The 23,206-nt window shown below is 42.1% G+C and overlaps 1 protein-coding gene across 4 annotated transcripts in view; it reads right to left on the reverse strand.

Annotated features, from left to right (window-relative positions):
- FYCO1 (FYVE and coiled-coil domain autophagy adaptor 1) overlaps positions 1-23,206 on the reverse strand; it is a 733,597-nt gene that overhangs the window by 689,665 nt on the left and 20,726 nt on the right. For 3 of the 4 annotated variants that reach the window (XM_069216428.1, XM_069216419.1, XM_069216401.1), the window contains exon 2: positions 11,732-11,909. In XM_069216428.1, coding sequence (XP_069072529.1) covers positions 11,732-11,786 — 55 coding nt within the window. In that variant the 5' untranslated portion in view covers positions 11,787-11,909. Of the gene's footprint in view, positions 1-11,731; positions 11,910-13,679; positions 13,774-23,206 lie in introns of those variants that run through there. The other variant, XM_069216409.1, reaches the window with a different exon arrangement.

Genomic DNA, 23,206 nt, shown 5'->3' on the forward strand with positions numbered 1-23,206 from the left:
TGGGTTCAGGGTTGCCCCTAAATACTAAATTTAGGGGTGTGTTTAGGTCTGGGGGCAGTAGCCAATGGCTACTGTCCTGGAGGGTGGCTACACCCTCTTTGTGTCCCCTCCCTGAGGGGAGGAGGGCACATCCCTATTCCTATTGGGGGAATCCTCCAATCTCAAGATGGAGAATTTCTAAAGGCAGGAGTCTCCTCCTTGTTTTCCTCATTATCTCCTCCAGCCTTGCCGCCAAAAGTGGGGGCAACGGCCAGAGGGGCGGGCATCTCCGCTAGCTGGGATGCTCTGGGGTGCTGTAACAAAAGCTATGAGCCTTTGAGGCTCACTGCCAGGTGTTACAGTTCCTGCAGGGGGAGGTGAGAAGCACCTCCACCCAGTACAGGCTTAGTTCCTGGCCACAGAGTGACAAAGGCACTCACCCCATGTAGCCAGAAACTTGTCTGGTTGTGGCAGGCTGGCAGAAACTGGTCAGCATACACTAGGAATCGGACTGGTATTCAGGAGGCATCTCTAAGATGCCCTCAGTGTATTTTACAATAAATTCCACACTGGCATCAGTGTGCATTTATTGTGCTGAGAAGTTTGATACCAAACTTCCCAGATTTCAGTGTAGCCATTATGGAACTGTGGAGTTCGTATATGACAAACTGCCAGACCATATACTCTTTATGGCTACCCTGAACTTACAATGCCTAAGGTTTTGCTTCAACACTTTAGGGGCATAGTGCTCATGCACTTATGCCCTCACCTGTGATGTAGTGCACCCTGCCTTAGGGCTGTAAGGCCTGCTAGTGGGGTGATATACCTATGCCACAGGCAGTGAGAGGTGGGCATGGCACTCTGAGGGGAGTGCCATGTCGACTTAGTCATTTTCTCCCCACCAGCACACACAAGCTGTGAGGCAGTGTGCATGTGCTGAGTGAGGGGTCCCAAGGGTGGCATAAGACATGCTGCAGCCCTTAGAGACCTTCCCCGGCAACAGGGCCCTTGGTACCAGGGGTACCATTTACAAGGCACTTATCTGTGTGCCAGGGCTATGCCAATTGTGGGGAAAAAAGGTACAGTTTAGGGAAAGAACACTGGTGCTGAGGCCTGGTTAGCAGGGTCCCAGCATACTTTCAATCATAACTGGCATCAACAAAAGGCAAAAAGTCAGGGGGTAACCATGCCAAGGAAGGCATTTCCTTACAGCAAACACCCGGGAATGATCAGGCCCAGAGCCCACTCATAAGAAAGTAGGGGTGCATACTTGGTTTCCTTAACAGATACTCTTGGGATCCATTTAAAAAGGATACCCTCTTTCTTAGCCTGGTAATACACATTGTTGCAATAGCAGGATCTGAGGTGGGTCTGGGGTGACTCCCCACAGTTACTCTGGAGGCAAAACAGTCTACTTGCCGAAGATGGTAAAAGTTAGAGTTGAAGGTTCAGTTGAAGTGGAATGGGTTGGAGGCACAGCCAAATTATAATAAGTGTCAATATCACTAACCTTTTAGAACAAGACTAAAGGGGACTAACAACACTACCAAAGGCATGACTTCTAATATGAAATAGCACCACAGCAAAAAGCACATAGTAGACACTTAAGCGTAGTCTACTACCCTCAAAACACTCTCAGCAACCTGCTTTAACTCTAGTAATGCCAGATCCTCCAGTTGCTTAGCAGATTTACCATCACAGTAAGTCAGGGTACACAGAAATATCAGTAGTCCCTCAGGTGCAAATCATGCTTTTTCACCCCGTTTTATTTTCTCACGAGAGCACAATGATAAGGCAGTGTCACTAGACCAATAAGGAAGAGAAGGAAGAGGAGAGTGTGGCACTGAATTAAGCAGCTCCAGACACTCACCAAACTCATCCCCATAGCTGAATCCTTACCCTGAGAAATAGAGCTTAGCAGGTGGTAGCTGATAGTATTGCTATCAGAGACATCTCATCTCTCAGTTAAAATCCCTGGACTCTAAGGAATTACAGGGGAGGGGGGACCACGGATTCATGAGTGAAGGAGAGGAAGAAAAAGTCAAAGTAAGAAGTGCAGACAATGGCGACCTTATCCTATGAATTTTGTGCTATATTCTCAAGGAGATTCATGAGATCGAGAAGTTGCAGGGTGACACCATATCATCTCTTTATCAGAACGTGGAGAGGATCAATTCCAAGCTGGCAGATCACATTACCCACGTATGATAGATGGTAAAAAAAGAGTTTCAGACACAGAAGAAATATAACCTCAAGATAGTTTGAGAGTATGGTTTGCCTTACTATAAGGGTAAGGTGACCATATGCAGTACCACTGAACTTCCTTTCACACAGTCCCTCTATATAGTGCATATTTTCTAGTTCAGAAATATTCTTATGAAGGACATGGAGGGAAATTAATTCAGATTATGTAACAAATTTGACCTAAAATCTCCACTGACATGACATTTTACACTTTCAACAGGTGTTGGAGTTCTAAACAATTAATTTGACACTTCCTGCAAGTATGCAAATAGTAATCAAGGACCTGCTGGCCAAGCTGAAGGTTCTTTATTTTTGCAAATTCCACATTCAATCAGAGGCAGAAATGACTAAAGAATTTCAAAGGAACTTTAAGTTTGGGGCAAATCCCCTCAGGGAAAGGCAGGTAAAGTAGTGGCAACAAAAATATAATTTACGTTTAAATATTTTTATAGATAGTTTGAGTCTTAGTACAACACCAGGGTGATGGGAAACCTATTTTGGAAGGTTTGGGGTGGATGGGAAAAAGGGGAAACGTCCACATTTTACTAACAAGGCAGTGGCAATACTGATGAGTCAAATGATTTCCTGATTGGGAAAGTTCAGGCTTTTCTGTTTTGTCTTACTGTAAAAGACTTTACTCTTTTTATTTCTTAATGGACAAGGTCAATAGCATCAAGCAAAATGCCAATGGAATAAGCAATTCTCACAAACGTAATGCAGTATTGTCTTTGTTAGCTAAGTACTGCCAGTTTCCAACCTTGTTGCTAGAAAATCGCTAAACCACAGAATTCTTCCAATTAGTTATTTCATGGTTTGGCTCTACATTTCATCCACCTCAGTAGTACATGCTGGTCCTGTTGCTCTTTTTTAGCAAAGAATTTGGCACCCAGATTAGGTTTTCCACGGGGGAACAACATAATTATAAGAATGTTACAAATACAATTGCTAACTATTGTTAAGAGTTGTGTGTATTTTATATTTTTGGGCATTATCAACAACATACAGAACGAGGATTTACTCTTCTGTTTACATGTACATACTGACATAGTACTATTGCATTTGAAACAAGTATGTTATGACTTTTTAAAGTGCCTTTTTCTCGCTTACGCTAACTAGGCTTTAGTTAAGCCTCAATACCATCTTGTTTAAAAAGGATGTCTACTCCTGGATGTACATTGTTCATTATTTCTGCAGCACACAGTCAGGCAGAGTAGTGTTTATTTAATTTCATTGTTGTTCTTGTAACTTGCTTATCCTCCCATCTCTGGATGACATTTGCATAGAGTGAGCAGAATCAATACTCATGTAGTGGGATAGTGCTTAGATGGTAAGGCAATATGACGTTTAATAGTGCTTTGCTCTTATTTGCTACAAGTGTAAATCTTTTGCTAACAACATGATAGTTTGCAGAAATTAATGTTTTCAACATTAGAAAACTATATAGACCCCAGATTTTGGGAGTTAAACCTAAGAAGTTCCTGAGACATTCCAATTCTACTAAGGATCCTGCTCGATTTCATGCTGATTTTGCTACTTCATTTGGGACTTCATTTTTGTTTTGATTTAGCACCTTATCCTGTATTGCTGTATTTGCTGGGAGCCTTTATGGCATTAGCTTCATTCAGTTGCATTTAAAATGTATATACCGCATATACTTTTTGAAGTATTCTAATAAATCTTTAAAATTCTTGCCCTAGAACTCAATTATTGACCTTCTCATTTCTTTATGTAATGCTTTTATTTTTGACATGGTGTATGGTGCCTTATGTTGGGGACACATTGCCTCATTGGATTTGCAGTGCCCATACTAATATGGCCACATATAAAAAAGACCCTTATTACCTCTGCAATCTTCTTTTGAGGTCAGCCCCACTTAGGTGGTTTTTGATCATAGATGGGCAGCATTCACTCATCTTGCTTTGCATCCACTAATCGGGGCAATACCAGAATAAACCCATGAAGGGAAGGGCAAAGGGGATTTATGGTAAATCCATGCAAATACAGCATTCTTCTGTACGTTAGTACAAGTTTTGTAGTGACAAAGCAGTGCCTATCGCATAGATTCTTTCTTGGTGTCCAACACATTGCAGAACAACAAGGTGAACCACACACCAGATTGTTGCTCTGACCATACAGAAGTTCAATTTGAGATGAATACTGTGGAGTAGTTTTAGGTGTGGTGGTTACACAATAAAACATTTTTGTTAGGTGTTAAATCTATGGCTGAGAATGGTTCATTAAAGTCAAATCTATGTGCAAAATATGGGCCCAGAGAATATGACTCACACTGAGAGACCATAATAGCTACATTAAGAAGGATAATCATATCATAAGGATAATTAGACAGGTGTAGCAGCAATTAAGTAGCTAAATCAGAAGTACAAGTAGATCAATCAAAGCTGCAGGGAGCAGGTGCACTTACTGTTTTCTGTAGGAGGACTAAGGCAAGCTGTTGCAATATGATCCTAATAAAGAAATTGTTAATTTGCAGAAAATAGTCCAACAGCTTTATGCAGAAGGGGGTACGCTAAAAATCGTCTGGCCTAGAAGGTGAGGAAAAAGATGAGTGGAGAATATATTACTTCTATATATGATCCAAACCCTAGTCAGCTGATAAGTAAGTTGGATGCAAATAAATATTTGTAATCTACTATTAAGGAAGGCCATCATGTTCCAAGAGCATATCCATAGACAGTCAGTTTGACCGGAAGTGGTTTTAACCGGGTTTGATTCTTGCTATGATCTTGGCCTGTTCAGTGCCCCTGACACCCAGCTCCAGTTAGAGTTGGACTTAGCCCTTGTGTTTTTTGCTGGCGAAATACTGAGAGCACCGCTCAGAACTGAGGGCACCTGCTTTGATCCATGCATGTTATGATGCTTGTTTGCTAAGGGATGAGGGTAGGTCAGTTCTTCAAAAGAGGTCACATGAATCCTCAATCCTTTTAAAACCTGGATGGTGTCCAATACCTAGTCGTTTCATTGTGCTGCCCTGGTCTAGATTCAATTAACTCTACAAAGACTATATTGATTGTTCTTATGCCTTTTGTTTCCAGCAATTGCTGGAGGAGGTGCAGAAAGTTACCTCGGTTCACAACATCTTTACTGGTATTCTGGGTGTATAAGTGTCGCCAAGCTGTCGCCAACCTCGACTGGTGGAGAGTGGTAGGAGGTAGTAGCTTTTTCACGTCCCAATACCCGATCCTTATCATACTTAGATCCTTTTGGACTTACGTCACGGCATGCAGCTGCAACTGGACTGTTTTTAGTTGCTCTAGTGTCCGTATCGGGTTGGGCTTGAATTGGACTAACGTTTTGTTGGAAGTGAATGCTGGTGGATATGTGATTCATTAGTTCTGGATGGTCCTAGCTGTCATGGATTTAGACTGGAGCTGGTTATAAATAGGTGTGATGTGTATCTTGATCATGGTCACTTCTGATTCTGGCTTAGGCCCTTCGGAGAGCACCCAGTCACTAACGTTCAGGTCAATTGCTGGTTTGGCAAGCACTGGAGCACCATTAGGAATAGATAATAGCTTTGGAGTATCCTCGCTGTTTGGTCCAGGAGATGGTGGCCAGATTGTCACTTGTTTAATCTCTCTCAAGTGCTCCACTTGCTCTTCGAAAGGATGTAGAGCACTTAAGTGGACCTTGGTTCAAAATTCCGTCATGGTGTCTGTTTTTGTTGTCTAATTAGTGTCACAAGTGTTTCCTTGCACTTCACAAGGCGTAGGCAGGGTAACTGTGCTTGCTGCTTATGGGCTGGGACGTCAGTTGCCTGTTGGAGACCCTGTGGCTGCTGTTTGGTTAGGCTGCCCTGTGTGCTGAGAAACCTGACCGAAACCAGCACACAGAGACGCTTTGGTTGTGGAGAAAAATACTAAGTAACAGGTAACAATCTTTTCCATGCAGTGGAGCAAACTGTTAAATTGTTGGCAAACTACCCATCAAAAATATCTGCGTTCCTTTCAAGTTCTACTCTTTTGAGACAGAGGAAATGCTTGATAAACTGGAAGGGAGAACAGTGTCTAGAAATTGTGAGATTAATATAGTGCACTCACACACTCATGCAGAGGTCCATTGACATAAGGACACTTTGCCACATCTATACAGACTCAACTACATACAAAGTTGTCAGAATTTCTTACATATGGGCAGATGTACTCAAACATAACTTACCTTTCCCCACGACAGACTGGCAAACACGTTCACATTGCTGAATCATTTTCTTTCAGAAATATGACTCCTCCTCATGTTTAATCATTCACCCCTCACTAGCCAGCATTATACATTCTTATTCACTTCACTGAGTTAGAGGCCTCCAGTAAGGGAGCGCTAAGCTTCAGAGGTAAAGGCCATGTAAAAAAAAAAGGGGCATTCAGGAACAGAAAGGCAGGCCAGACACAGGATCTGTGTTCAGCAGAGTTTATGCTGGATGAAGGGTCATTCTGGGATCACGTTGGGAGTCATGCGTGGCAAGACTGGCAGTAAAAGCACTGCCACCCGTTAGATGCTGCGGTACATTTGTGATCCTACTTTCTGGCTCACTTACAAGTAACACTCCTTAGCAGTAAATTGTTACAACTACCAAATACTTAATTTAGGACGCACCAAACCTGAGTCCATAACAGATAAAGGGCTGCTACAGGAATGTATACAGAATATACTTTGCATACCACAATTATCTCCTTGTCAGTCTTCCTCATCTCAGTCCTCAGGTGCTGAGCATCAGCTCACCACTCACAATATGTAACCAAGATAAAAATTAAATTCCTGCCCATAATAGGTCTCAAATAAGCACCTATTACCATAGGTACTGTGAGCCTGCTGAATGTTTCAAAAGTCAATCCACAATTTCTAATACAATGTCGACGTTTCGACCTCAATCAAAGAAATTAATTCAGGTGGGTCATCATCAGGACAGAATATTGAAATAGGAAGCACCCCTATTTGATTGCACCTAGACACATCCTAGTTGTGTTAACAATAAAACTATACCAATTCGCCTTCCATCTCATGTAGCCCTGGTGTGTTGTTAATAATACCACTTTTTTACTTTGCCACTTAATGGCTTCAGGAAGGTCTTAGATTGTTCCATGAAAATGAGCCAAGTGTTTAAAGTCCTTTTTAAAACTTGTTGGCGTGGTCCTATGTTAAAGTTAAGGATCTGCAGCCCTGATTTAATCAGGTTATATGCTTTGGCTGGTAGTTCAGCAGCACGGTGAATCCATGCTTCCTATTTCAATATTCTGTCCGGATGATGAAACATCGACATTGCATTAGAAATTGTGGATTGACTTTTGAAAAATTCAGCAGGCTCACAGTACCTATGGTCATAGGTGCTTATTTGAGACCTCATGCTTTTAACCACAGTTTGATTTTAGTTTTCATATAAATAGCACTGCAACACTTATACTAACACATAATTCACTCACACTGCGTCATTATACAGGAGCACCTTGATTACTTTACTTTAAATTGTTGAATTTAAGTTTCTAATGAATGTGATATATTACTCACAAACCTCATCTGTACAAAAGGTTCTTTATGGTACAACCACTGTCATGGAGGTTAATTCATATCCTTGCCCCAGAGGGACCAAAACATTTTTTTTTATATTATTCACTTGCCCAGGTCCAGGGTACGGAGTTGCCCAATTTTTTCATAATAATCACTCAATGGTCAGCAGTGATGGCAAAAAGAGGAACGTGGATGAGAGCCTGGAAGGTATAGGCATCCCAAACAAACTTGCAGATGAATTTATGTTTCAGTAAATCAAGGCTATTTATATCACAGCTATAAACCTCTCTCGAGGACAGAAAGTTGATGGCACTGACAAGAGCTTATGGTTCTTCATTCCAGCACAGGGCTATGAATCAGCCCTCTCATAGAATGGAAGAGGCAGGAGATTGCCTTCTACAGACAAGTATCAGCTTCAGCCTGCAGGAGTGTCCACTTCTACCTACACCCCCACCCCTCCCAGACGTTTTACCCTGGAGGAATGAGGTCCTTATTTATGGATTAATGGGTTCTGGACGTTATACATTTTTGGCACCAGATAACTTTTCAAGACCTTCGAGAAATTTCTTTGGCTCAACCCTTCTCCCAAAAAATCATCTGAAGTGGCCATAATTAATGGAAGGATTAAGGAACTCACAGACTAAGGAGAGATCTGTTTCCTGCTTCTAAGAAGGGGAGGTGGCTCTATTCAATTATTATTATTATTTCTGGTACAGGCGTCGGGTGAGTACAGGCCTGGGTTGTACTTGAAAAGGGTTATTAGCTACATCCGTTATGTAACATTCAAGATGATGTAGTTGGTAAGGATTGTGCCATACATTAGGACATTATATGTTCTTGCATCTTTGAAAATTTTAGATGTGTACTTGCATGATCGAGCTCACAAAGCATCTCAAAAATACCTGAGGTTCTGCATGTAGGATGGTCATTATTAGTTCTAGGTGCTTCCCTTCAGACTGACTACTTCTCTGAGAGTCTTCACCGGGAGACTTCACCAAGGTGGCAGCACCCTTAGTCGGTGTAATTCATTCAAGAGAGACAGAAGTATTTCCATAAATGAATGACTGGATGATCTCTTCTTCTTTTAAGGCTGGCCAGCATGTGAGAGAGGTTTGTGAGCTGATGGAGGACAATGTATTTTTTTCTAAACCACAATAAGTCTTACTTGGTGTCAGCTCAAAATGTACAATTCACAGGGGCACACTTCAGGACAGATCTGAGAGGGAAGTGTTTCTTCTGTAGATAAGGAAGGAGAAATTGATCTCTTTCTGCTTTCTTCACGTTATGCGGTCCTCAACAGCACGTTGGTTGAGAATGCAGGAGTTCATGGCCTTGAGGGGGGCGATCCTACTGTGGGGCAGGTTGCACCTATATCCTCTACTGGACCATCTTCTGGGGTATTCTGATACAAAGTAACAACAGCAGAAGCAGCAGAAGCAGGAGATACAGGTAACTCTGGAGATTTACCACTCTCTCTTATGGTGGTTGTGATGGAAGACAATAGACAGGTGGCTACCTCAGGAGGTTGCTCCACCCAAAATTGTAATTATATTTCCAAGTGTGGTATGATGAGGGGCGACCATGAAGAAAGATTCAGTCCATAGGGAGTAGCAATGGCATAGGAATTGCTCATCCAACTGGAAAGAGTTAAAGGCTGTGAAGGCTGTGCAGATGGCTTTACAGCACTATGCTTCCTCTGTTAGTGTCATGCTGTCCAGATCAGGACAGACAGTCCTGTAGTCCTCACTTATGTAAACTATCAGGGAGGATCGCGTGTGCAGAGTCTGTTGGTTCTAGCTTCTTTGCATCCAGGAAGACTGCTCCTCTGCCCCAGTTCTGTTTTCAGACTCCTTACCTCCCATCCCACTGATTTCAAGAGTGGGAGGAAAAATTTAGGAGGACCACGCGGAGGTTTTCTTATTAGCCCCAGGCTGGCAACACCATTCATGGTTTCCACTTCTCCTCCATCTGGCCGTGCAGGATTGCTGGCCCTTGCACTGTTTCTCTACCCTCTGAAAGGCACTCCTCTACAGCAGGAATATCTACTCTGCCTTCAGTTGGGGGAGTGGCAGTTGAGAGGGTGAACCTACAGGTGATGGGATGTGCGGCTTAAGTGGAAACATTCATTCATCAATCACGTCTTCTATCAACATTAAAATTCATTTGCGACATTGAAGACATTTTGAGAAGCGGTGAGTGGGGAAGGCTGTAAGCCCTACTACTGGAGATGCTTCTTTGCTACTTGATTTTTTGAGGGATTGTTTTTTACTTGGTTTGGAATTGTCTAGTTTGTGGTCTGAGTTAGCAGGCAATAGGGCTTTTACGAGCACACAGTTACAGTCAGTAGTACCTTTGGTTATGAGACAGCTAAAGAGCATTTTCTGAAAGAAGCTGTGATCCACGGTCCATTCCCTTATGGGGCCTTCCTAAGATGCTTCAAGCACTTGAGAGAGCTTCTTTCTAGCCATTGGAGATGGCCGTTTTAGAGTTTTGTCATATAAGGCCTCGTTTTGGTTGCAACAGTCACAGGAAGAAGAATTGGTGGGTTAGGGCATTTTTGAATTCAAAGGCTTCCCTAAGATTCTTCCCAAAGTATAATTAAGGCTAAATCTAAATTTTGAAGGGTTGTTTTTTTTTTGTTTGTAAAGTTTGGATCTTCAGGGCAAGGATTAAAGCCATCATTAGCAAGTCTAACAAGGTGGCTTTAGCAAGCCATTATAGAGGCAGATGCAAATTAGGATGAGTCTCTCTCTGCCCAGGAGCAGGGAACATCAACCAGGGTATGTGTACTTCCTGGGTAGCATTGAAGGGGAGTCAATGATGGACATATGTAATATTGCCACTTTGTCTACTTCCCATACCTTCATGAAACAATACAATGTAGACTGAAACTGGGGGAAATGGGTCTTCGATTTTCGGTTCCATGGTGCTAGATGCAGTGCTCAAGTAAGAATGGAGTGAATACATCTTCAGTCTGGAAAACAATCAATGTTTGGTTGTATAATATTGGCTGGGCTGAAGTGGAATTAGTGGCCTTGGGAAAAGACTTCGATGAGGAAGGCAAAGTAAGAAGTGATTAGGATCTTCATTACTCTGAGTTCTGATCGTCCTTATGTCAGTTCACGTTTCCCATACTAACCATCCGACTGGAGAGAAGAATTCGGCTTTCGGCCTTCATGGGTAGGTTGGAAATGAAGATTACCAATAAGTAATGACTGGTAACTAGCCGGGCCATTTTGTGAGTTACTATACAACATTTCACAGCAATATATATTCCACTGCATTCCATTGAACACGTCACAGACAGAACCGTATATGGATTGTGTGGCTCCTTAAATTGACACTCAATTCACAGGTACCTCTTGCACAAACCACAAGCTACGCAGTGTGCATACCAATCTAGCCAGAGAGTACACATTTGATTTGGTAAAGACCTGTGGCCACATATCTCAAACACTATAACCTACCAACACACCTATGATTAAGACACACGTGCTGAAACAGTAGGGGGGACTGCTTTAATACTACTACAGATCAGTCAATCAAAAAGCTGACCTCGGGATGCAACAAATCCACAGCATGAAAACACATGAACCTCCACTGTGCTTTCAGACCATGCTAATAGCAGAAAGTGCAATATATAAATCACTGCAGACAATATTACACGACACATTAAAGCATAACATGAATTCAGCCTGCCCTTCAAATAAGGCAGCTCAATCTAGATATGTCGATGGTTGATGACGCTATTCAAAAGGAAGTTACTTTCATGAGGAATTGTTTCATTTTAATGCATAGTAAAAGTAGTCAACTAAACTAGTACATATAGTAAAAATGATTTTATAACATATCATGAAAACAAATGGTAAGCTAACCTCAACATTGCGTAGGTCAGATAAAAGATCGGACAATTCTAAAATAAATAGAGTACACAGCAAACTCTGCGGTACCGTGCCCGACCAGACAATGAGCTCACTGCTACACACTGTACCTTGCAAATCTCGGATAATCCTCTGCAGCTGGCTTCCTTCAGCATTCGTGGCCATGATGAAAAGCAGGGAACAAGCCACAGCAGAGTCAGTTTTTACAGCCAAACAGAAAGAGTGCAGCTACCCCCGCATAGCTGCATCTCAATGTGAAACATGTTACGGCCTTCGACAGAGTGGAACCTGAAAAGGAATGTCAAGAAACGCCCGTAAATAAAGGAGTGCTCATTTGGAGAGTCACACTTGCTTCTGTTCAGTGCCACTACTGCATTCCTCCAAGAACCCGCTTCTACATGGTCTGCTGTCATGTCAGGCCCCCACATGCGGCCCTGCAGTGCTTAGAAAGTCACAAGGCTGACACTGCTAAACTCGTCGACCTACTTAAAACAGATGGTTTAATCCAACGTCCTGTGCGATGGACTTCACCGTGAATCTAAAATGGCGCAAAGCGTGTGATTACGTACAGCCGTGGCAATAAAAATACTAGCTCCCAATAAGCGTATTTGTGCTTAAAAGTCCGAGGAAAGGGGTCTATGGCTTTATCCTTTACACTCAGCTTTCCCTCTATCACTTCTGTATACCTTGCCCATCACAAATGTAGTCTCTAGTGTAAGCGTAACCCACACGCCTCCGCGCCCAGGATTGACAGGAGCATGGATTATATTCACCGAAATGCAAGGATAGCATAAGAGACATCACATGGCCTTCGACCTCCACTTTCACTCTGACACACACATACTTTCTTACACATACACAGAAATTCACACTTAAGCAGACTGTCTCTCACATAAGCACACTCTCTCCCGCAAACACACATATCCTTTTAAAAGCATATTTTACTTATCTCAGCTGCCAGGGAAGGGCATATTCCAAGTAATTGTACTCCATTTTTATTATACTAATAGTCAATAATAGATTATTATTCACTATTAGTGCAACACAAAAATGGACATAAAGTAGTTAAGGTTTCTGGAGGAGCAATTCTTTGAACACTAATTTGCATTTGTCTTTCCTGAGTGTGATGCCTACCTTCTAAAAAATGTGAAGCACCCTTTCTATTATTATCTATTATCAAATTGTTTTCTCTAAAAATCTTAGCAAAATTAGCACATTGTCTTGGAATGCTTGTACTCCAGAGATGTCTTTAAGAATGGTGTCCATGAATTTTTGAAAGACACATGTTGCAGAAGCCAGTCCAAAAGGTATGCACAAAAATGGCTCCAAAAGAAGTAATGAAAGTTGTAAGGTCCTGACTTTCTGCAGCAAGTGGTATTTGATGGTGGGCTGATCTAAGGTCAAGTAATGAAAATTTGCCAATAACCCCTACATTTTAGGCAAGGGGTGACAATCAATGATGATATTCTTGTTGAGGGTGCACAAGTCAATGCAAAGGCAGATTTCACCAGATTTACTATAACTACTGGGCTAAGTTATTCAGATGAATCACTTGATTGAATCACCCCCTCAGCACATAGTTTATCTGAAAGATTCTTCAAATCTGTCCTAATACTTAGTGGAATAGGTGCAACTTTGTGCACAACAGGGATGGCACCTTTCTTGAGTTTGAACAGGTGCTCAAACTTTGAAATGTTCCCTATGTTGTCTCTAAAATACTATTGCATTTGTTGTTAACAGTCCCCAAATCAACAACAATATCAGATTCCATAAAGGAAATTAGAGCATTTGCTACCACTATAGTATTATCTGCACTAGGAATTAGCATAATACCCATTCTGGCAAGATCCTGCTAACCTATGATATTTCTACCTTTGAAAGCAACGTAAATTATTGTGACAATCTGCCTCTCAAGACAACATAGTGTATCTATGAAATATCCAAGCATTTCAATATCTTGTTCTTCAAAGTCTTTTTGGTGAATAGCGGTCTCTGTTAACAATACTTTGTTACACTTCTCCTTAAAAACAATGTATGAGATAATGGTTATAGGTGCACCTGAATCTGCCATCATGCCCATATAAACTTCACGAATAGTTGCCTTGAACCAAGGTCCTTTCACCGTTACAGGTTCCAAATGGTCTGTGGACAGAGTAAGAACAAATTTAGATAGTTCTTCAGAACAAGAGTCAGATTCTACATCAAGAGTGCTGATCCTCATAGTAGTTTTGAGCTTCCACATACTGACTGGAAATGTCCAATATTGCTATATTTATTGCAATGTTTGCTGGTAGCAGGACAATTTGGATTGTTGCTGAAACTCTGCTCCCTCTATTTTTTTTTTACATCAACAGATGCCACTATTCCATGTTCAGTGACTATTTTCCCTGAAGATGCAGCCTATGGTGATATCAGCCTACTAGAAATGATTGACCTTTCTAGGCCTTTGGGGATGTCAATTACTTCTAGTAGAGTGGGATCTCTACAACTTAATTGTCTCTCCTGTATCTTTTATGAGGCACAACTGTAAACAAATTGATCCCTGATATATATATCTAGTGATCCAGCAAAGTTGCATGATGAGGCTATCAAACGTACAGGAGGAGATATACTCCTTAATAGATTCCTCTGCATTTTGTTTCCATCTGAAAAAGTGGAAACAGTCCAGCAATACACTTGGTTCTTCTGAAAATTTCGTTCTGAGTCTCTCAAACACCTCTGTGTACACATACCAGGATTCAGATCCCTGGAAGAGCCTCTATTTGAGGACGATTGTCAAAAATGTGTTGGCCTTCGTATCCAAGAAGACGAAACAATGAAACTTTCCCTTTTGGGGCAAGTTGTGTAGCATTATTGGCTACCAAATAGTTCTCAAAATTTCTAAACCAATGTTTCCACAGCATCTGTGGTTTACCAGAAGTAAACAAGAACAATGCTATTTGAATCAATTGTTTATTTGTGGTTATATTTCAACAATAAAAAAATAAAAATAAAAAAATAAACATTTTAACTTAATAAATCTCGTACTTCACATTTTTTAATACTAATATTGGATATACAAATGAACAATGACACCTTGAATGTAAATATAAAATAATATTAAACCAGTTTTCTAAATATACATTATCCATATATATGCCTAGACCCTTTTTTTTTTTTTTTTTTAAGGTGTGCCAGTCACCGTATGTGAAGACTAAATATGTCTAAATCATCAATGGTGTGCTTGTCACTGAATGTACAGGCTAAATGTGTCAAAATCATCAATAGTGTGCCTGTCACCAAAAGTGCAGGCTGTAACAAGGAGCTAGGTGTGTCTGTCACTGAATGAACGGGCTGTAGTAGTTTCCCTTTGGCCAAATGCCAAAATAACAAAGTAACGGTGTGCCTGTCATTGAACGTACAAGATGTCATAATTTGAAGAAGGTCATTTAAAGATGGCCACCATTTGCGCACGGCATGAAGACAACGGTATCAAGGTAACCAACAGTAACTGCACACATGAGCACCAGATGCTCCCTTTGAGGAGAAAGGGATGTGCTTACGACTAAATCTCGCCAGCCGTGTGCTAACACCCCTTCAGGCACCAAAATGGAGGGATCTGACCTGGAGATGAAGCATCAGCACTTCTGAGACAGCAAAGACGACCGCTCAGAAGTCATCAGATGGTCACGCCTGCAGTCTCTTGTCTACTCTGGTTTCCAGAGCACCTGTGGGCTCCTTAAAAGTGTACCACTGGTCGCCAAATGTTACATGAGAGAAGAAATATCCCAGCGGAGGTAAGTTCAAATATCGAAAGAGGTTTAATAGTAAAATGAAACTCCAGTTACAGGACCCCACGACTACCTCTCCAAGCTTCCTGGTCATTCTGTCCAACGGTGAACCATGCCATAGAACACCACAGAGAAGCAAAACATGGACAAAATCATGCATAAATATTCTACATTAGTGAATACAGAACTTCAATACAACACTCCACAAAGAGAAACATGCAGGACCAGTGATATTCTGGTAGAGGCACTGGAGACAACACAATAGGTAAACAAGCAGTGAAGAATGCACCATAATACCCTTGCAGCTGACAATGTTAGTGTACCACCACGCCTAGCAGAAACACCGCAAGGAGGGCTTCTTGTGGCCCATTGATCCAGTGTGCATCTCCTTGAATCTAATAAGGATTGGGGACATTCTAATATGTATATCTGCCTCCCTCTATTAGCTCATTTACCCTGCAGAGCTTTTTATCAACCATCTCCAAATAGACAAAGACATGAAGCATTGTAGGGGTGGCCTTTTTCAACCACCATTGCCTTTGGTATCCATCAGACCTCAGTTTACAATTTACAGCTGTTAGGAGAATAACATTAGAATATGATGTGCCAGTGAAATCAACTCCACATAGTGTACTGGTAATTGATTTCTTAAACAACTTTCATTTTTGCCTGTTTTCATAATCCTATGTCCTGCACTTTCTTCAGCTATATGTAAAGTAGTGACTACCTGCTTTTACTAGGCCTTCGCAAATCCACATCTATTTCAGGTGTCTAGGAATAAGGCCTTTTGAAACTGGTAAACAGACCCAACCTGCTCATTCAGCCTGTCTGGTATTTTGCCAGTGGGCTGCAGGCTCGGGGTGCTTCCAATGTATGATAATATGACATGACATAACATGGCCCACAACTGCATTCTAGTCAAGGTTTTCTGCAGTGCACGGCTAGTTTGAACATTTTTTCCAGGCTAAATTTGCAGATTATGTTAGGATCTTGTAAAGTGCTCATCCATCTTACTGGGTTTCTTAGTACTAAACATGAGGTGCATTTGTATTCAGTAAATCATTCATTACCAGTGTAAAGTACGGAAAGTGTTTTTAGGTCTAAGTTTTGATAGCATAGCTGTCAAACAGACGTGTTGCTAACGATATTCAAGCAGTGGTCTTTGGGTTCACCTCTTCCAACCATTAGCTTTATTTGACCAGCCTCTTTCACCCATTGGGGTTAGACTTTGTAAATAAGATCTTGACTCAACCCAGATGAGTATTCATCTATTAGCTAGTGATGTTGGATATTTGGTTGTATCCTTATGCCTCATCTTGAGTCCTTGCATTGAACTACATGAATAACTAAGTTACAATAGCCCTCTCTGTCTGCTCCTGGGTACCTTATTCTAATGTGCTAACACTCTAACACTACATGCGTTAGCACATTAAACTCATAATTATTGGCTTTGCCAATGTTTGTTACTTAGAAGTTCGTTCCTCACATGTTAGACCTGATATCTTTTGGTGTGTTTCCCCTGTCTTTTTGTCTTCTGACCTCCTGTTTTTATGGTATGCTGGACTTAGTTTTTGCTGGTTTACTGTCTCTGCTCACTTTACCCCTACAGATCAGTGCTAAAGTGCAAGTGCTCCCTGTGTAAATTGAGTTGGTGATTGGTTTATACATGATTGGCATATTTTAATTACTAGTAGGTCTCTAGTAGAGTACACTATGTGTACTGAAGGCCTGTAAATCAAATGCTACTAGTGTACCCACCTGCCAGGCCCACACCTTCCCTTTTACTACATGTAAGTCACCCCTAAGGTAGGACCTAGATAGCCGCTCCATGGGCAGGGTGCAGTGTATTTAAAAGGTAGAACATGTACTGATGTGCTTTACATGTACTGATGTGCTTTACATGTGCTGATAGTGAAATACTGTCAGGTTCGCTCTTCACTATTGCAAGGCCTATTTCTCCCATAGGGTAACATGGGGACTGCATTTACAAGCTTTTTTAAGTGTAGTTTCCCATTGAGAGCAGATAGATGTGCAGAGTTTGGCGTCTCTGAACTCACAATTTAAAAATACATATTTTTGGTAAAGTTGGTTTTTAGACTGTCGGTTTAAAAATGCCACTTTTAGAAAGTGGACATTTTCTGGCTTAACAATTCTGTGCCTCTGCCTGCTTGTGGAATCCACGTCTGGGTAAGACTGACAGTTGGGCTGTTTGTGAATTCCATCTAGACAGTTACACAAAGGGAGTTGGGGAGTGTCCTGTATATCCTGATGAGTCTCCTGGGCCAGAGTGGGGAGGGAGGAGCTGATTCCTGCACCCAAAAGGGTTATGCGTGTCCTCACACAATGTTGTCTCCAACCCCCTGGTGTGGGTCTGGTGCCAGGCCTGGGCAAGGCAGGATCTTGTCAACAACAGAGACTTTCCTTTGAAGTTTGCCTACTTGAAAGGGAGAAATGGGTATAAGTAGTAGACCCAAAACCCCAGACTTTTAGAACACTTCTGGATCAAGAGGGACCACTGCCAAGGAGAAGAGCTGAAAGCTGGAGAAGGAGTACTGCCCCTTTGATGTGTGTGCTTTGCTGGGTTGGCCTGCAGTTGGAGCTTTTGCCTTGAAGAGGACAAAGACTGGACTTTGCTGTGTATCCTGCTTGTGAATATTCTCCAAAGACTGAAGTAGAGCTTGCCTCCAGTTAGAAGTCTCAAGGGTTATCAGAGACTTCAGCTTCATCTGCCTACAGCATTGAAAACTGTGTGTTTTGTGCTGCCACAGAAGAAAAACCACCACGATGCGGTCAATGATGCCCCTCCCTGCACCATGACCTCACGATGCTGCACGGTGCAGTGCCCCCCGCTTCTCACTGCAATACTTGTCTCTCCAGTTGTACTACCTGACACTGTCACTGAGCTGCTGCTTGCAAGCGACCTGTGGGCCCTGCACTCCACATTGCCTTGCTCACATCACATCCTTGGTATCCCTGACGACAATGCTCGATGCTCACACCGACACTGCTGCCTGCACTGTAGCCTGAGGACACCGCCTGTGATGTACGTGAAGCCCTGTTTCGCCGCTCCGGTCCACCAACACCAGCGCCAACGACTCCAGCTTCGTCAACAGACGCGCCTGCCTGCACCATGACCCATGGGTACTGCACGAAGCCCACCCTCGTCATACTGCCTCCTTGGGCCTACTGATGACAGCACTTCAGCAACAAATACGCCGCTGTCTGTTCCATGACCTGGAGACATCGCACCGTCCCACTTCACACTGCATCCCTAGTCTCACCGACGCCGCCGTCAATGAGCTGCTCTCTACACCGTGACCTGTGGTCACTGCGCACTGGCGACGTCACTCTCCAGATCTCATCGCGAGGATCACGACGCCCTGCTTTTTCAAGGTACTGTTTGAGGGTCTTCCCGACACCGTAGCTGTCCCGCGACCCAGTGGTCGGCCTGAATTGCTGGATTTGTTGTTCACGATGGCTCGATAGCCCCAGACAGAGCTATCTACTTCAAGGAACTGTATTTTTAAGTAATTCTTGCAAAATTTATATATTTATTACTGTATGTTGGATTTTTCTCATTTTGGGCTTGTTTTACACAGATAAATAAAGGCTATTTTTCTAAAATTGGTATTTGTCCTTTTGTAGTGTTTTCACGGTATAACTGTGAGTTATATGCAAATACTTTACACATTGCTTCTGAGATAGGCCTGACTGCTTGTGTCAAGCTACCAAGGGGGTGAGGGCAGGGGTTATCTGAGCTGTGTTTCTCCTTTACCCTAACTGGAGTGAGGGTCCCTACTTGGACAGGGTGTAAACCAACTGCCAACAAGAGACCCCATTTCTAACATCACACAGGAACCTTTTCCATCACTCTGAAAAGAATAAAAAACTTGCAGGGGTTAGATGATACTAGTTCCTAACAGTTTGGGGTTAAAAGAAGCTATTTTACAGATCCTTTAGCCTTATACAGGAGAGGTTAAAAAGATAGGAATGTTTGTTCTAAGCAGGAATTTTTCCACTCAGACATGGTAGTACTGGACTTCCACAGTGGAAGGCAAAGGCGGGACACTCAAACAGTCATCTGACACAACTATGGAAACAGCTTCAACGAATGTTCAAGGAAACCCAACATGTAAAAAGAGAATGGAAGTCTGACAAAACTCTTTCAGACAGAAGAACAGGTATTTATGGTCCACCATATATGGGAAAACCAAGGTTAAACTAGAATGGCACATGCATTTCCTAATGCCTCGCAGAGGAACTGAAATTAAGAAAATTAGGATTACACACAGACTAGTAGTGCATCGTAGAATTGTTGCAGTTGGAGTCAGTAGCTAATAGGTTACTATGATAAAGGTTTGGGGGACAGAGAAATGTTTTCGGATGAAAACCTTTAGCAACTGCACAGAGTTCTCTGACAAAGTGCCATGTTCTTTTTACTCACAAAACTCTGTAAACAAAGTAAATATACAAGGGTGAAAACAAAAATTCAATGTCTGTGGGAGTGACACTCATAGCAGCAAAACAAACTGCAGGTGACATATGGAGTTATCACTGGAAAGTTCCGAGGCAGCAGCACACTTACCTTGGTTATGTATTTTTAGTCTCACATATGCATATGGAGAGGAGTATATCAAAAACAATGTTCTGAATCTCTTTAGATTCCAAACTCTATCAAATAGAAACTATATAACTCCACTTGAGTAACATTTCTTCAGATAGAAAACCAATCGTAACATACGTTCTGGGATCCCAAGACCAGATTAACGATCTTTTTTCACACTCAATGTTGAAATGACAGCCATTTCTCCTTCTACTGATGCCTAGGGAATTATTGCTTGGCAACTATACAATATGAAGATACGAAGATCGTGCTACGACAGATCCAGGCGCTCAAAAACCAAGAATGGGAAGAGGTCCACGGCCAGATACATGCAATAGGACATCACACTGCTGGGCAAGAATAGCGATGTCTGGAAAACAGTTGGGTCATTTTAATGTAAAAAGAAAGAGGTCTGCACACAGCCCACAGTGACCGCTCTGGTGAGCATTGTCTATAAACAACTGCAATGTGCTAGACAGGAGGCAGGCTGCACCACACCATCAAATAAAACATATTACAGGTCCGACATGCCAGAGGTACAGCCCTCAAATAGTTCTCCTTCCTGTCCAACGGATCCACCATCACCTGCAGGGTCCAAGGAGAGCCTGCGTTGCTACCAGCACTTTTCAGTGCTTAAGTGGTGACTTTTGCAAGGCACATGGCCAACTTCACCATGGGCTACTGCTTGTTAGCTGTACGCACAAAGATTCACATTAGAGTATCCAAAGAACTGATGGATCATCAACCAAGTCTTCAGCTGGCTAACACATGTACAAATGGGCATGCACTAAAAACTGCCTCCATCTTAATGGCTCATAAAGCAAAGTTCACTATTATACTGGGACAAATCCACCCTCACTGGCTCCATATAACTGGCTACCCTCTATGAGCCTCAAATGTGTTCTACTCAAGACCTGCACTGTGGGCAATGAAAACCCTTAATCAATACCAGAGAATAAAGTTGGTAAAATTAAATAACTCCATCTATGTACACAGCTGTAAAGGTTCACTAGTACTAGAATGGTTAATAAAATGACACCTATGAAGGGATTTCCACCAAAATAAAAGTAAAGCTCCTAAGAATATCTAATTTATGATGTCTATATTATCCTCAACCTAAAGAATGCAGGCCTATCTCTTCCTTATTGACCAAAGACACTGCTGTGTATGAAAGACTCTTCGCAGTCAAATACTCTCTTTCCTCTACAAACTGATGATGTCTACTGAGTGACCATACGCTTAAGCTGAGATGCCCAAAACAAACTCTTGACACATTTCAAGATACTAATATTTCAGTGCAAAAATTCTACAGGCATGTGGTGTATTAATTTGGACCTTCATTTTGACTTTAATACCTACAGAGATTCAGGAAGGCCTCGAAACAACAGCCTATTCTAAGAGGCTTTTGATTTTCAGAAAACTGACTGCCTTACTGCCCAATGATCTGTCACTTGAGCAATAGGAATTTTGACCATGCAGTTATCTCTCCTACAAATCCTCGAACACTCTCTTCACCAAGAGACTTTCAAGCAGTCTAGGGGTAGAAACCAGGATTTATAGGAATAACAAAAAGAATAAGATGAAAGATGACAACATTTGGTTCTTTTACACACAGAAAGATGACAAAATTAGGGTCAGACCTCCCAATTTATGGCCCCTCGAGAACTATTAAAGGGTAAACGGACAAGAAGCTGTGAGAGAGAATGGAGTCAAAAAGAAAAGGACAGGGAGTATTGATGGACAGAAGAGTGGAAAGGCAGCAGTGAGAGTGAGAGCTACAGGAAAGCTGAGAAGAACAGATATGAGTAAGAAATGATGGGAGGTCTGCACAGGAGGAAATTAGGAAGACGTTGTAGAGGAAGGCAGAGAGAACCAGAGTGCAGTGTGAACATGAGGCCGCAAGAGGGTGAGTTTGGGAGGAATGAAGAGATGAGTGGGCAAGCACTGAAAGGAGTGTCAGGTAAGGCTTTACCGAAAGAAAAATAATTCCAGGTTACGACATTACTGGACAGGGCCAAAGGTCTGGAGAACAGAGTGAAAAGTAGCTAAAGGGGTAGTGGGTGAGCAGCGAGAGATAGCAATAGCTAAATAGGTCAAGTAAGGTAGGGCGGGAGAATAGTGAGGAAGGAAGAGAAAGGGAGAAGGTAAGAGAGGATGAGGGAGAGGAAGAGTGGTTTAGTGCTGAGGAGTGAGAATCAACTCAAATCTAAGAATAGGAGGAGGGTGTCAAGCCACTCAGTTTTCAGACACAGCAGGACTACCAGATCCTACCTTCACACTAGGTGCATCCATGAGACTATACGTGCTGAAGAACAGTGGTAAAGAATGAAATAATCAAGAAATTAAATTAAAGGTGTGGAAGCTGCACAAATATCCACTTAGATTTTATTGACAAGGTACAGGCACATGGAGGACATATGCAAATGACACAAGGGCCTGGAGCACCTCCACATGTAGCCCATAATGGACAGACAGTGCTACATCCTTTGTTTTGTGCCACAAAGTGGAGCACTAGACGTAGGGGTTTTGAGGGGATCTGAGTTGCCATTAGCTTGTAAATTCCCCAAGATGTCATTACAATGGCTGACCCTCAGCATCACATACAACTTCAACAGTATCAACAACACAGCAGTACTTCTCAAGGTCAGACCCGCCCATAGATGCAAGAGGCAACGTTTGGCTCTCGTCAGCCATTGATCCTCTAATTCCAAGAGTGGTAATCAGTACATATCAACAGGGCATAATACCAGACCTGTAGCCAAGCCCGCATGCTGAATCTTATATCCTCACATTGTGGGCCTTGGTTTGGCTATCCGTGGTCAAGTCCTCCCAAAATACATATGAAACATGACAGTGCACAAGGATGTTCTGGTCCTCATTAAACTGATAAAGCAGTCCATGAGAAGATTTCTAAGGCTGGCGACAAAGCAGGCCTCAGGAGCCATTCAGTGCAATTGTTTGACAAGCCAAAGAGGTCCAGCAAACAACAAGGGCTTGCAAAAATAAGTTCATTAAAATCATCTTTCGAATTACCAATTATCAACACATTTAAAAAATTTAAAAAAACAATGTTAGAAACGGCAAAGTACGCAGACGATACAATGTGAAGAACCAATTCTACACAGACTCAAGTTACATCATGGTGCAACAAAATTCAACCCTCTTTCATCCCTGTTAGAGTTTGAAATTGTAACTCTGCAGACCCTATCGAA

Source organism: Pleurodeles waltl, chromosome 2_1 (assembly GCF_031143425.1).
Source record: "Pleurodeles waltl isolate 20211129_DDA chromosome 2_1, aPleWal1.hap1.20221129, whole genome shotgun sequence".
Taxonomy (NCBI): domain Eukaryota; kingdom Metazoa; phylum Chordata; class Amphibia; order Caudata; family Salamandridae; genus Pleurodeles; species Pleurodeles waltl.